Source organism: Hoplias malabaricus, chromosome 1, assembly GCF_029633855.1.
Source record: "Hoplias malabaricus isolate fHopMal1 chromosome 1, fHopMal1.hap1, whole genome shotgun sequence".
NCBI classification, from domain to species: Eukaryota; Metazoa; Chordata; class Actinopteri; order Characiformes; family Erythrinidae; genus Hoplias; species Hoplias malabaricus.
Window position 1 is genome coordinate 26549549 of NC_089800.1, and position 16116 is coordinate 26565664.

Below are 16116 nucleotides of genomic sequence, written 5' to 3' on the forward strand. Positions count from 1 at the left end.
GGGAGTGACTGGGTGAGTGTGCGAGTACCTGGGTGAGTGTGGGAGTGACTGAGTGAGTGTGTGAGTGACTGGGTGAGTATTTGAGTGACTTGGTTAGTGTGGGAGTGACTGGGTGAGTGTGCGAGTACCTGGGTGAGTGTGGGAGTGACTGAGTGAGTGTGTGAGTGACTGGGTGAGTGTGCGAGTACCTGGGTAAGTGACTGAGTGAGTGTGTGAAACTGTCCACAGGTGTAAGTGTGTGAGTGACTGGGTGAGTGTGTGAGACTGTAGAATATGTGTGATGGCATTTCTATTTTTAATGCTGTATAAAACTGTATAATATAATTATCATACCACTAAATATATCCTGTAAAATACTGTAGAATTCCATAATGAACTTTAAAACAAAAACAACCGCTAGGTCATTTCTTTTCAGATTTATCCTTCTCAGTGGTTCTACAAATGTCTCTTACGGAAAGAGCACAGTGAGGCAGTTTGGAGACATGATGTTGGGGTTGAAATGCCAGAGCAGGGACAGTGGAGTACTGGTTCTGCTCAGAATGACTGGATTTGCTTTTTATTCCATGTCTGAGTCCTGATTGTTTCTGGCATGGACAAAACATGCTGTTAAGCTTCCTCGCAAATCATACACACACAGGATGTACACAAACCATATCCGCCACTGTATTTTCGGCTCGCTGCAGAGTTCAAATTCGGAGGACGGTGGAGGGTAATAGGGTGTGACAGACAGAGCCCAGTGCAGTGTCCAGCACTGTGGCTAATGGAGCTCTGCGAAGTCTCGCCCATCAAACATTCATAAAAACTACAGCCCCCATCCGCCACCCCACCCCCCCACCAAACACACATACACACACACACACACACACACCATGCTCTCTCCACAGTTACACACATGTAAGGCTTGCCAAAGCTCTTTTTATGAGATGCTTTTCCATCTGCTCCATGCTCAGACAGTGCACGACACGCTAACAATGACACAGAGTTTATCAGAGTAACAGCTCGCATATAAAAACTTGTTTGGGTTAAGTGACAGAGCTGAGATCTTAAAGTTCGTCAAACCGGGGTAAGATTTTCAGCTGGAAACAGCCAGTGTTTGTTGAGGGCTTGATCCCAGAGGAGCTCTGGAGAATATATCTGCAGATGTTAAAAAAAAAAAATCTGCCCTACATTATCATTCACATTATTTAATGATTTTTTTTTTAAAAAAAACCTTAATTTCCCATAGCTTTGCATGTGATCTGTGTAATGTAAAGTATGGTGCAAATAAGAGAACACCTATTCCTGAAATGGACTAAATATAAAATAACAATGACAATTAAAAGTTATGTATTTTTGGCTCATAAAAACAAAGAACAAATATATATTCAACAGAAAGTTACCTAGTTTTCTAGATTTAGAAAGTCTCTTTGTGGGACATTAGGTAGTATTTTTTTACCACAAAATTTTCAAAATCAGTTTCAAAATCATTTTGATGCTCCTCTTACCTGTAATAAGAAGAATAGAGAGTCTATCATTGTTTTTCCACCTTCAGCACTGCAGAAACTTACCTATGTAAAACCAGCCCCTCATCTTCCATATATATATATATATATATATATATATATATATATATATATATATATATATATATATATATAAAGAATGCATTATTCCAAAGACCTCTGTATTTGCTGCTGTAGTTGGATACCAGCATTGCAACAAGTCATTTTGTGAAATTTCTTGAGTCTTAGATATATGACAATCAACAGTGAGTGGTATTATTGAAAAGTGGAAGTGTTTAGGAACCACAGCAACTCAGCCACAAAGTGGCAGTTCATGTAATATTACAGAGTGTGGTTGGTGAGTGCTGAGGTGTACAGTGCGTAATAAGTCATCAATAATCTGCTGACTCAACCTGCTATTACAGCTGCAAAGGAGGAATCAACCCCATATTAGCACCGGATGATTTAGCATGGGATGTCATGAAAGCTTCTCTAGGTCTAATGTGTAGGTGCCCATGTACTTTTGTCCATATTGTATATTATTGGGATGTATCTAACCCCACCCTGACTTCCTCTGTTTCCACAGCCAATCGGAGCTCTGAACCCAAAGCGAGCTGTGTTTTTTGCAGAGCGCTATGAATCATGGGATGAGGACAATCCCCCCTGCCACTACACCACCCACTACTCCACGGCAGCCTCCACCCTCCACTGGCTGGTCAGAATAGTAAGTCCTCAGAACAGCTATAAAACAAGTTTGACACATGTTTCATCCAAGCCATCTGGAAATGTTGATTATACCACAGTTCATTCCAGCCTTGCGATGCGATTGGCTGAGAAGCATTCTATCAGAGCCAGTATGGAAACATTGTCCTTCACAGTATAAAAATTAACTTTCTTGTTAATCATTTTTGGATGGTTGTGCTTCTAAAACTAATGTGAAGTGTAAATAATAAATCTGTGGTAAAATCACATGGTGGTGGTGTATCTTCAGAGTGTCACCAGTGCTGATGTACTCAATAACGCAGTCTCACACTAGAGCATGACCCTGAGTGTGTTATTGCAGGGTAAATCAACCTTAAGGCTTTCAACATTCAGGAGACTGTAGCCTGTATACAGATAACAGTAAGACTGGGCAGTGTCCATGTTGTATATTGCTGTTGTCATTATCTGTATATATCTTTATCTGTAAAATCCTCCTGACAGATTTATAAATATATACATGGGAAATTTTATATCAGGGGAGTGGGGGGCTGAGGGTGTCAAGCCATGTCAGCAAACAATGTACATGGATAAATGAAATACATCAGTAAAATGGAAAAAATATGTATATTTATCAGAGTCTAGTGTAAACTCCTCTATTTCTATCTCCGCAGGGCATCAAGCACTAAGTGTTTTCCAAGTTTCCAAATCGCAGCATTCCATTCTTTAACTTTTACCCTCTTTCACTGGAAATGTAATTAAGTGTGGACAGGCCCCACTCTCTGTAATGTTCACACACTGTTTAATTGCCGTGAACTGGATCTAGTTCTTGTTTACACTGTCATGATTTTGGTTAATGACTCACTTCTGACTTCTCTGGAGTTAACTCTGAGTGTCAACTTCTGCTGCTGGAGGAGAGGGAATTGACTCTGTGATTCCACTTGATTTTAACCATGACAGTGCGTCAGTTTTAAGCGGAGCGAAATTAAGAAACCCACTTTAATGTTGGTTTCTCACTTTTAATATTTGGTCACTGTCATGTCACACTCTACTGCTACCCTTTTTTGATTTGACTTTCAAACTGCAACTTGATTGAGTTGAGGCTTGATACTTGTCCTTTTGTTCTTGCAATCGAACAAAACCTATTGGAATCACGGTGAAAACTTTACTAAAAGACCATTCCAACGATTCATAAGCTTGTGTGAATGAGAGGTGAATATCTGGCAACCCCATGTGAAAAAGCAGCCTTAAATATCCCCCCAAACCTAAACATCAATCTAACCCTAACACTAAGCTTATCTTGAAAAGATAACCACCAAGTCCAGAAATGTAGAAAAGCAATGTGTTGTGTGTTTCTGTAATGCTATCACTAACTGAATACTCTTCATAGCTCTTTTTCTGGTTCATAGCATTGACTCAAAGTGTAAATAGTGAGACAGCGCCACCAGTGGATAGGGGCTCACTTAGTGGACATACAATAACTATGAATTATGATGAAGCAAAGTGTCCTCAACATACACAAGGTTTTAGATACGCTGTGTCTTATATATGCATTAGAACATCTTATGATTATGCTAATTTATGCATAAAATAATTAACAGAATATTGTACTTTATAATTCATAATTATCCTGTTTTACATTTAGCCAAATAAATGGAAAAGAACTAAAGAGGACAGTAACTATGAGGACACCAACCCCGCCCAGCTGTTTAGGTGTTTGTGAGTAACTCACAAAGATGCTGGTTGATATCAAATTTTAAAAACCATAACTGCCATTCAAAACATTCATTTGTCACGCCTGTGATCTTCTATACACAAGTGATCTTCCATACAACAGCTCTGACCGCTTTGGAATGCCACTCCGAGCAAATTCCAGCATTCTCACATTCACAGATTTGATGGCAACCTCCTGTTTGCTGACATCATCTGTTCCTCTCGTACCGTTTCAATAAACAACACCCAGGACCATGCCCTAGGACTGAGATTGCCTTTGATATCCGATCACAGTGCACGTCAACCGGGTCTTTCCCAACACAATGAGAGTCAAAGTCAACATCTCAATCGAACCAGCTTTGGGTTCCAGTCGAGAGGGCCGGCAAGGGGCTTTCACAGCTCAGTACACTGGCATATGTGAGAGCGCTAAAGAGGGCAGGGTAATGATTTACAGGTCGGCACATGACAGCTTTATATCTCTCAGACAGCATCAAGAGCTTGGAGAAGCACACGTCCATCACATATGCCCCATATTGTCCTCATTTGACCTAGCTCTGGAGGGCCAGGGGCTGCCCACCCTACTTCAGAATGGTTGTTTGTTTGTGTGATCTTTGATATGGGATTGAGGAAGGGGGAGACCATACTTTATACTGTTTTCCTTGTGGTTCCCTTATTATTTTTGGGTGATTGAATGTTCCTGATTGTTTCTAGACTCACTCTCCACTGTTTTATCAGCTCCGCTGACCACATAATTGCACTTTGTACTTCTACAATGAGAGGTTGAGGTTCATCCGTTGCTCTGCATACTTCATTAGCAAACTTTTCACCCTGTTCTCTACAGGACCACCAATGTGGGTGTGGCATGTTATTGTGGGTTTTACTGGCACAAATCGATCAGACAAAGCCATCAATGTCACTGCTGGACTGAGAATAGTCTACCGACTAAAAACATCCAGCCGACAGCATCCAGTGACCACTGATGAAAGACTAGAGGATGACCTGCTGTAGCAGATGAGCTACCATCTCTGATTTTACGTCTGTAAGGTGGACCAACAAGGTAGGGTCTGTCTTACAGAGTGGACAGTGAGGGCAACTCGAAGGCCACTGCTGTGTCTGATCCACTCATACCAACACAGTACACAATAACACACCACCACCCCGTCAGTGCCACTGCAGCATTGAGAACGATCCACTGGTGGTCCTGTGGGTGTCCTGATTATTGAAGAACAGGATGAAAGGGGATAACAGACCTATTTCAGAGCTCATTAGAGGTAATTCCTGAACTAAAAAATATTACATTTTATTAAAGTAGATGAATACACGTGAAACTATGAATTGTTAACAATGAATACAGTCATTATAAAACAGGCTATGCTTATTTAAATTCATGCATGATCTAAATTAAAAGCAAAACTTTTGTAATTGGCTTTTTTTTCTGGGCCAGCAGACAGTTTTGGGTTGATGATGATTTGGAAAAGGGTGCCATGACAGCTCCTAAGGCAGGCTTGAGTGAGACTGTAGACGCCATCATCTCTCCCTCACTGGCTCTTCGTGCCTCTCCATGTCACTCCAGCCCGGGATGATGATGGCGAATATGAGCCAATTAGAGCCGGAGCTCTGCTCCTCAACCAACAGGCCACATCCAGTAATTAATTCTGCCTCAGGCACTGCTAGCATAAATGAGAAGAGAAGGGGTGGGGGGGCAGTGGTGGGGGGGGGCCCTCCACTAACTCTCCATAATCTGACAGATGTGTCCTCCACATTGAGATGTTTATACAAACGGAACATTTCCTCCAGCTTCCCGGAGCGCTCAATCATGTGATTGCGTCAAATTACCATAGAAATGGATTTGGATTTCACTTTGCAGATGTTTAGGTTGCAGAATTAATGTTATTTCCTTTGAAAAAAAAAAAAGAAAGAGATTTTAAAAAGCAGATTTGTCCAATCAAGTGGTTAATTATCAGTCAAACCTGGCAGAAAATGGCACCACATGACATCCCTGTGAAATGTGATTGAGCCCGTACTCTTACTCTGGAGTCGAGAGCGTCCGGGTTGAGCCGTATGGGATAAACACCACTTGATAGTAGAAAGTGCCTCTGAGAGCAGTGTCTGACAGTGCATGTGTTTTCTGAACACAGGAGCCCTTTACCACATTCTTCCTCGGCACCAATGGCAACAAGTTTGATCACCCCAACCTCACCTTCTCCGGCATCATGCGCTCATGGAGGCACTGCCAGCGGGACACTTCAGACGTGAAGGTAAGACATGCAGCTCCAGCAAACACACATTTCTATTAGAAACTATATTTGCTTAATAAAATCTCATCATACTTTTTGGTTCCCAGTCCTAGAGTTTGGAATTCTGCCCATGAAAAGCTTGTTTAAGGAATAACTTGGCAGTTTTAGCCCCCTTTGCCCCTAGTGTAGTTAAGCAGCCAAGATATTCTGAGTGTGATTCTGTGGTTTTGCACTGCCACAAAAAATAAATAAATTATAATAATAAAAATTGTCAAAATGATTACACTTACTTCAAACTAAACAGAATAAACTCAAAAAGACTTTTTCACCCTGGCACACATCTCTCTGCCTAAAGACTATTGGATTCTGTGATAATACAAAGTAAATGATGCAAAATAAGCAAAAAAACATAGTTTACACTTTTACTCAGGAAATCAGTTGTATCATTTTTTGATCATTTTTACGATGAAATGGTCCTTTAGAGTCATGGGGAATGTGTAATGATTCATCTATTATTACAAGCTGGCCATTGTAACACTTAATGGTTCTACATAGAAGTTTTTGAAATTAGTTCTGTATATAACCATGTATAACACATTTCCACCCAGAACACAAGTTACAGACCAATATTTTAAGACACCTCAGGTTAGAAGTTTCAGACAAATCCAAAGTGTCACTGATATTTTTCTTTTGCTGTTATTGTAATTCAATAAAAAAAATCTGAATTCTGAATACTACATTTTTCACTTCAGTTAAAGGGATAAAGGGATATGTAACTGAATGTTCCACAATACCTTAATTTTACACTTTTTACAGTATTTTACATGCATTTGAATTATTTGTGAGAAATATATTACATGTTGCTGTTATTATAAAAGCATAATGCTAATGTGCCAGGGACCTGAAGGTTGTGTCTGGGTGGGTTTCCTCCGGGTGACTGTCTGTGAGGAGTGTGGTGTGTTCTCCCTGTGTCTGTGTGGGTTTCCTCCGGGTGACTGTCTGTGAGGAGTGTGGTGTGTTCTCCCTGTGTCTGCGTGGGTTTCCTCCAGGTGACTGTCTGTGAGGAGTGTGATGCGTTCTCCCGGTGTCTGCGTGGGTTTCCTCCAGGTGACTGTCTATGAGGAGTGTGGTGTGTTCTCACTGTGTCTGCGTGGGTTTCCTCCGGGTGACTGTCTGTGTGGAGTGTGGTGTGTTCTCACTGTGTCTGCGTGGGTTTCCTCCGGGTGACTGTCTGTGTGGAGTGTGGTGTGTTCTCACTGTGTCTGCATGGGTTTCCTCCGGGTGACTGTCTGTGAGGAGTGTGGTGTGTTCTCCCTGTGTCTGCGTGGGTTTCCTCCGGGTGACTGTCTGTGAGGAGTGTGGTGTGTTCTCACTGTGTCTGCGTGGGTTTCCTCCGGGTGACTGTCTGTGTGGAGTGTGGTGTGTTCTCCCTGTGTCTGTGTGGATTTCCTCCGTGTGACTGTCTGTGAGGAGTGTGGTGTGTTCTCCCTGTCTGCGCGGGTTGTGCCTAAAAAACGAGTTGTATAATCAGTGAAGGTCTGTGAGTTCTGTTATTGTTTTATGTGATTTAGAAATTGAGGAGCACTAAAATGCAGGGTATAGAAACTCTAACAGGGACACAGTTCCTCTTTAAAGCCTACCTCAGTTGAAGCCACACTAACACTTTTCCCCTTGATTAAATTATTAAATTATCTGAGCTTGGTTCCATGGCCAAAGTTGAAAAAAAAAACAATGAAAGTCATTTTACATTTTTTTAATGTGTTTTTCCACCAACGTGTAGCAGAGAGAACTGCAGGCAGAGTGGCTAAGCCCCAGCTCATCTCAGCTAGGCGACACACAGCAGGGCACACTCACGCTGACCTAAAAGTGTCATACCCTTCCAAAACACCCCGTGCCGGGTTAGCTGCGCCGCAGGCAATTAATAAAGCATTAATGACAAAGGCTATTTCAAATGTAGCCTTTTATGTAAAGGCAGTGCTTTCTACTTCCCAAGGCTGAGGGACAGTGGGCCACGATACGAGTTACAGGCCTAAACACACGCTCCAGCAGCAAGCTAGCTCGGTGAAACATTGGCCATCTTAACAAATACACTCGCCTGTCGCCATGGGTTTGGTTTTACAGAGCAGAGATGGCCACGGATGTATTAGGACACACACAGAGGTTGTCCTGTATGTGCTGTTGTTAGAGCAAGCTTGCGGTTTTCATAATACATGTTGTAAGACCTTTTCTTCCTGAGAGAAACTTGTATTGTTGGTGTGGTGCACATCACCTTGTATCCGAGGTCTTTTTATACTACAGCATATGACTGTATACCACTCCTGAGGCCTTCTGACAGCTTTAGTGTCAATATTACATATGGATTTACATATATCCATATCCATATTTAGGGGAAGAAAACACTTGGTTCAGCCAGAACATTCAAATGTCCATTTTATCCGCTCCACTGTCCAGATTCCATCATACCCTTTTCAGCTATTTGTTTCCTCCACCTTTGTGATAGAATGTACAGTAAATTTGTAAAGTACAGACGCATATGTGTGTATTGAAGGTGTAAATTCTATGTTTTGTGTGTTTTCACATAGAATTGAAAAATTCAGATAAAAAGCGAGAGAATAACACCTGTGTTAGTCTCTTAAACCGATCAATTTAAGAGTGAAATACACATTTGTTTACTAAAAATAAGAATATGAAATTAAAAAATGACATTTCGAGTGGAAGAGAAAAATACAACAATAAAGAATATATCATCAGCCTCAAATAGTGGTGTGTTTAACACTAGAAGCGCTGAGACCCGGTTGTTCATTTGAGCACTGTGACTTTACTCAGAATGCCATGTTGGTTTGGTGTGTTGCACTGGTACATATGGATCAGACACAGTAATGCTGGAGTTTTTAAACCCCTCAGTGCCACTGCTGGGCTGAGAATAGTCCACCAACTAAAAGTATCTAGCCAAAATAGTAGAACTATGGAACAGTTCCTAAGGGAACCAGAAATGTTAGCCCTAATTGAAGTGTCCCACAGGTCCCAGGAATCTTTGCCCTATGGGGGATGTATGGTCAGATTGGTATGATTAAAAGGAAGTCCATTTCAGCCCCCTGTCCACTCCACTTCTCCTCAGCTCCCTTCATTACCACAGTCCAGCAGTAATGAGTGCAAGCTGTCAGAGAAAGCTGGGCTAACAGGGGTGACCCCCCTAAAAAGTGCAGGTCAGCGGGAAACTGACCCAGAGCCACAAAGTCTGGCCCTGTCTCTAAAGCAGTGGTGTCCAGCTGTAGTCCTGGGGGCTTCTGTCTAGCACAGATTCTCTGCTCAGACACCTGTTTCAGGTCAGTAGTTCCTGCAGGAGGTTTGAGATTCGTACAGTAGTTTGAGAATAGAGTAAAATTGCAAAACCATGATATCATGTTTTTACCCCCTCTGTCCACTACTTCATTGCGTTCTAGCAACAAAACCAGAGCCAACGAGTGAATGGTCCACAACTACTACCCTGACTATCTGTTAACTTAGTACACCTACCAGAGAGACACAGAGACAGAGAGACAGAGAGAAAGGAGAGAGGGAGACAGAAAAAAGGGAGTTATGAATATAAAGAGAAAGAGAGAGAGAGAGAGAGAGAGAGAGAGAGAGAAGAGAGAGAGAGATTAAGTAAAAGGAAGGAAAAGAGAGAGAGAAATTAAGTAAAAGGAAGGAAACAAGAGCGAGAGAGAGAGAGAGAGAGAGAGGGGGGAAGGGAGAGATGGAGATGGAGAGACAAATAGACAAGGAGAGAAACATACACAGGCAGAAACAGGAGAGAGAGAGAGAGAGAGAGAGAGAGAGAGAGAGAGAGAGAGAGAGATTAAGTAAAAGGAAGAGAGAGAGACCGAAAGAGAGACAGATTAAGTGAAAAGAAGGAAAGAGAGAGAGAGAGAGAGAGAGAGAGAGAGAGAGAGAGAGAGAGAGATTAAGTAAAAGGAAGAGAGAGAGACCGAAAGAGAGACAGATTAAGTAAAAGGAAGGAAAAGAGAGAGAGAGAAAGAGAGAGAGAGAGAGAGAGAGAGAGAGAGAGACCGAAAGAGAGACAGATTAAGTAAAAGGAAGGAAAAGAGAGAGAGGGAGGGAGAGAGAGAGAGAGAGAGAGAGAGAGAGAGAGAGAGAGAGAGAGAGAGAGAGAGACTAACTTGTCCTGGAACCTTCAACATTTTCCAATAATCTCCTCCAGAAAGCGTGTGGTGTGTAGAGGTGTGGGGCGCGGGTGACAGCTGCAGATGTGGCCGTCATTAGGGCGAGAGTACAGCCGCGTGCTGGTGGGGCTATGATTGACTCGTCAGCCCATTATGAGGCTGTAGCAGAATTAATGGCTGCTGCTGGAGGTGGCCAGAGAAGCATCAGCACTCAGGAACAGCTCGAAGAATGTGTACGGCATCAGCCTGCCTCCAACACCCAAAACATCCAGCCAGGAGATCTGCAGAGTTCTCTGTCCATCTCTAGCTCAGCTCCTGCAGGGGAAGTGTAGAGGACTCCAGCTGCCACAGCAGTGGCTTTTTACAATCACACACTCGTGTCAGTATATTTGTGCCAAACTCTCTGAGCAGATGGCCACAGTTAGCATCCACTGCAGTCTTTTTTTTTGCTTTTTTTTTTGTTTTGTTTTGTTTTGTTAGAACTGCTGTAGAGGACAGGGGGACCACAGTGGACAACTTCAGCTATGTTTTTTAGATCCTTAAATGTCAAGACTTAAAACTCTCACTGTACAATACCTGTTAACCTTCGTCCTGTGTTAGCTTTCTTTTACCATCTCTTATGTTAATGGGTCGGTTTTGACCCCTAAAGATCCCCTAAAAACAATGAATTATCAACCAATTTGTTTATTACTTATTGTTTATTGCTTATTTACCTTGTTACATCTTCATTCTCCATGAAAGTGTTGGTTTTAATTTTTCATTGTTGTGTACTGTAAACTGGAGATGTAAACTCTTCAAAACACAAACTCTAAACTGACTTGGCCTTACATGTCTGGACATGTCTGTCTTTCCTTGTTTTGTGAAACAGACAACGATAGAAGCCCCTAACTGAAGGTCAGGTGGTTGTAGGAGGAGCCAGCTGTACAGTGTGTTGGTGTACAGTGTGTTTATGGGTCCAGATTTGGCACTTTTTTTTGTTTTCTCATTTAAAATTATACCTGGGTCAAAATTGACCCTAACAACAGAAAAGCCATAAATCTAACAAGAGCATTTTATAATTTAGTAAAATATATATATATTATTTTGTTTAGATAGAAGTTCCTGACAAAGTCAAAAAGTATTGATGCAATAAACAAATTTATGGAGCATTTGTATGCATTTAAAGCCTAAAAACAGTCTGTCTAATTATGAGCTTCGACTTTCTGACATTATGGCTATGAAGAGGAGTCCACGGTCACATTTTATTTGGATGGTCCCCTGTTAATGATCTACAGATAATTTAAAAGATTCACAAATGTCCTGGTGATACTGAGTGGATTATCAACAACATTATGGTTAGGGTTAGGTGTAGGTCTGCCTATAGGAGACCTAACAGGATTAGGTCTGTTGGTGTTAATAGATATTTAGTCGATGGATACTTGAAGATATCGTGAGCATCTACAAACTATCCACAGTAGACCCTCCAAATGCAGTGTTACAGAGTTTATATACATGTTATCTCAGTTTGATAGGAAACATAATTATATCCAGAAGTTAAATTTGAGAAGATATGGAAAATTGGAGAAAAGAATTCTTACTCTTAGAAGTTCGTAAAACTTGAATATCTACAGAATACTGCACTGTGTCAGTGGTCTTAAGATAACCACAGAATCCCAACCCTGATGTTTAAAAGGTTTACGCTACATGTACAAGATGTAAAGCCCTGCCTTTAGTGTATTTTTGAAAATCATGAATGTCACTGAGCGAAGGAAACTGGAGACTGGTTTACTGATGCCATTTCCTGTCTTTTGACCTCCTTACAGGCCCCCTGCGGTTTATGACGACTTAAATCATTCACCCTTTTATTTAAAACAAAAAAATAAATAAACAAACGTGATCTTGAACTGCTAACTTTGCTAAAGGTGAGGAGAAACCCTTGGACATGACAGGTCCGGTTGTTTCCAGCACAGAGAAATGTCTTAAAGGGTTTTAAATGCTCTTCAAAGGCGAACACTTCCCAGTGACATTAAAGAGGGAATAGGTCACATTCCTCATGTGCACATCATACTCCGATGTGCTGAGCCGTCTCTCACAGGGCACTGTGGGTATTTTTTGAAAAAGCAGGGAACTGAAGTGATGTTTGGAATGTGGTCGTTTCTGTGGATCTCTCTGGCTGAAAGAGGTTTATGAAAACTTTGATGTTTTATTTGAGTACTAAGTTAAAGAAATTATGTGGTGGACTCTAAGCTAAGTTATAGTCTCTTACAATGAAATTGTCAAACCTTCTGGGTTCCCCAGTTTTAAATTCTCTTTGGCACACATCTCAGTTTTACTCTTTAATAAGAAAAGCAGGAATATACATGCTGGGCTTCTGTGATGATTTGATGGTCCTCAGCCAGAAACTTTAGTGGGGTCAGGTACTGGTGTAGGACGATTAGTTTGAATCATCCCAAAGGGGTCTATGAGGAAAGCTCATGAGCCAATGGTTGTCATTAAAGTGCCAGATTGAGAAACTGCAATCAAAAATCTATTTTCCAAAATCTAATGTTTTTTTTTTCATGTTTTCTGCATCGAATACCAGTTTATTTCCAGTACAATCACAGTTGTAATAACAAGTATTTCAAGGGGTGATGTATTTTTTTCCCCAAAAAAACAAATCTCAAACAAAGCTGTGTTTGTTCAGTCCCATTCCTTTGCCTTGTTTCTCTCCTTTAAATCCGAGCTTTCTCCAGAGGCGAGATGTTTGCTGAACTCTTTTGGTTGAAATCACACAAGGGAGCAGTAAAAAAGCCCTGCTCTGACTTCACTGCTCCACTGGGCCTGTGATCGGATCTTTCTGACCCCTGTCTGGAGAACCGGACATTGCTCCAGAAACCTAACCCTCCCAGTGTACCCCCAAAACACAACAGTGTAGCACTAGGCAGGAAATAACTGCAACTCACCTCTCATCTCTTCTGTTTATTGGTCACTGTGCCCCTCTTACTTTAGTGTGCACTTCAGTGTACTTTCACCTTTTACAGATCTAGAGATGTGTAAGAAATACAGCTCACTCTTCAGGGATGTAGATACAAATTTCGGACGCCTACCCATCATGAAAAATCAGCTTCTACTTATACCGAAGTATTATTGAGACAAAGTTTAGAATCTGGCTAGTTACAACACAGTTATCACATGCTCACAAAGTCCTCGGGTCATTCATTGGCCACATAGTGCTTGATGTTGTATTTCTAATAATAATAATCTACATAAAATGTGTGTATTTTCAGCACTGTTATAACATCTAGCTGTGTTTATCTGTGTGAATGTGTGTTGTAGGAGCTGATTCCAGAGTTCTACTATCTTCCGGAGATGTTTATTAACAGTAATGGCTACTGTTTGGGGGACAGGGATGACGGTGTCCCCGTGTGTGACATAGAGCTGCCATCCTGGGCCAAAACACCGGAGGACTTTGTGAGGATCAACAGAATGGTGAGTGTTCCTACTCTGTTCATACTGATCCAACAAGGCAAGGTTATAGGGGATTTCTGACCAGATCTAGAACAGATAACCCTCCTCCTAACAGTTTCAAAACCTTTAGTCAACTCGCACAGTGTGAATTGGTGCATAATTGACTAAAAAAAAAACTCTGCTCCTAACACTAACCCTAACTCTGCCCATAAAATAAAGGTGCTACAAAAGGTTCTTAGAGCGATGCCATAGAAGAACCACTTTTGGTTCCATAAACCTTTTTAGCTGTGATTAAATGGGCAAAGAACCTTAAGACCAAGTGATGTTTTTTAAACTTTTAAAAGATTTTTCACACATGCATTTCTTAAACAAAAATGGTTCTTAATGGAACCAAATCTGTTTCCTCTATGGCATCTCTCAAAGAACCTTTTGTAGCACTTTTATTTTTATGTAATGCAAATCTTATGCCTTAAAATAAGCCTAAATGTAATGTTAACCTCAAACCCTAAAACCTAAGCCCAACCATAAATCTAAATATAACATTTAGCCTGAATCTACACCTACCCTGATAAAAAATTATGAAGCAGATGATGTATCAGTGAAACAAATATAGATAATTACAATTAATAGTTTGTTGGTTCTCAAATGTAAAGCTTCTTAACAATTTAAACATTAAAATTGTTCTAAAACTCCTTCTTCCAGCTAATATTCTAAAGTTCAAGATTTTCCAAAGATCAAACTGTTTTTATGATGTTTTAAAATGGTCTTGACTCATTGGATGACAGTGAACTGGATTTTGCTTTGATTAAGTCTTCACTAAAACAGAATAAGTAGGTTGTTACTGTTCTAGGACTATGGCATATAGCTACACTTGATATTTGACACCTAGCTCATACAACTGAGCATCAGTGTCCACCCTAGAGTATATCCTTACTTTGCATTTTGCTAGAAGTGCTTATCATGCAGCACTGCCAAAGGCACCCAATGCAGTGCACCCTTCAGAGCACAATCAGCCTCAGTATCCTTAAATGTATAGTGTGCTTAGAGTGAATAGGGTCAGTAAGGTAAGTAAAGTTGTGTAGAATGAACTAACCCAGCCCCTCAATGCTTACATGACTGGTATAACTGAACTGGTAGTAAGTGTTCTCAAAGTGTGTTGAGCTGCCCTTTGATGTTATGTAAACCACAGTCTGAAGAGAAAACGTCTCAGTGAAAGCTTCTGCTATAAACCTATGTTTTTTGCTAAATAGACCTGCCTTCCTCTCTTTTCCCTCATAGCCCCTGCTCTGTTTATCTCAGCCTCCTCCTGAGGCTCATAGAGAGACCAGCTCAATACTAATGCAGTCCAGCTTAGATCCAAGTGATGTCACTGAAGGACGTGACGGCCCACGCTCTCCCTATAACGTTACACTAATGTAGCCTTCATCAATCATGATTTGTGAGATGGGTTTGAGCTTGCTTGTGTGTAACTACATGCCTGTGTGTGAAAGAAGAGAGAGAAACAGGGCAGCATTGCTGGTGAACTTGAACACACATGGCCTGCACCTAAACCCATTTCACACATGAAACCAAGGAATTTATCAGGTTACTACGACCAGTAGTGTTCAGATTTCGTGTTAATTCTAATGCAAGGATTAAAATCCCAGAAAACAAGAGGAGACAATCATGAACTCCATTCTGGTGCATTGTGGGAACTGGAGGTTTCTACTTTTCTGTGTTTGCTGCTCAGTGATTATTCCATCCAGCGTAGACTGAAGGACTTGCATTAGCCTCTTCCATTGCTGAAGCTACTGAGACTATTGATGCAGATGGCAGTAAAGCTTCAACATGTGATAAGACTTCAGTAAGCACTGAAGAAGCTGGAAATAACTTTGGCTTCATCAGATCTTGCCAATGTACATTGATTCAGTCGTTGAAAAGGTAAATGAGCAGCTGAGCTTTAGAATAGGAATACTGACCAATCACTGGATTGTATCTACACACATTGTCCGTTTTATCAGCTCCATTGAAAACCCAGGAGTACTTCGTAGTTCTACAATTACAGGCTGTAGTTTTCCCTGTTTCTCTGCATACTTTCTTATCCCCATTTCACACCGCTCCTCAATGTTCAGGACCATATTTTACAGTGTTCAATGTACAGACCACAACAAGTTGGTGGATCATTCTCAATGCTGCACACAGCAAATTCACCAGTGTTAAATCAACACTATTAGTGTTAAATTAACACTGTTAGTGTAATAATGTAACACTCCCAGTGTTACATTAACACTAATAGTGTTGATTTAACACTGGAGAATGTGCTGTGCAGTGACACTGATGTGGTGGGGTGTCTAGTCCTTCATCAGTGGACACAGGACGCTATTTGTTGGTGGACTAATGTTGGAATAGAATCTATAA

At 41.1% G+C, this 16116-nt stretch overlaps 1 protein-coding gene across 1 annotated transcript in view; it reads left to right on the forward strand.

Annotated features, from left to right (window-relative positions):
- The window catches only part of nbeab (neurobeachin b), a 342438-nt gene that overhangs the window by 292812 nt on the left and 33510 nt on the right, over window positions 1–16116 (forward strand). Inside the window, exons 45-47 of the mRNA XM_066660786.1 lie at window positions 2068–2205; window positions 6032–6151; window positions 13588–13740. Coding sequence (XP_066516883.1) covers window positions 2068–2205; window positions 6032–6151; window positions 13588–13740 — 411 coding nt within the window. The remainder of the gene's footprint in view (window positions 1–2067; window positions 2206–6031; window positions 6152–13587; window positions 13741–16116) is intronic.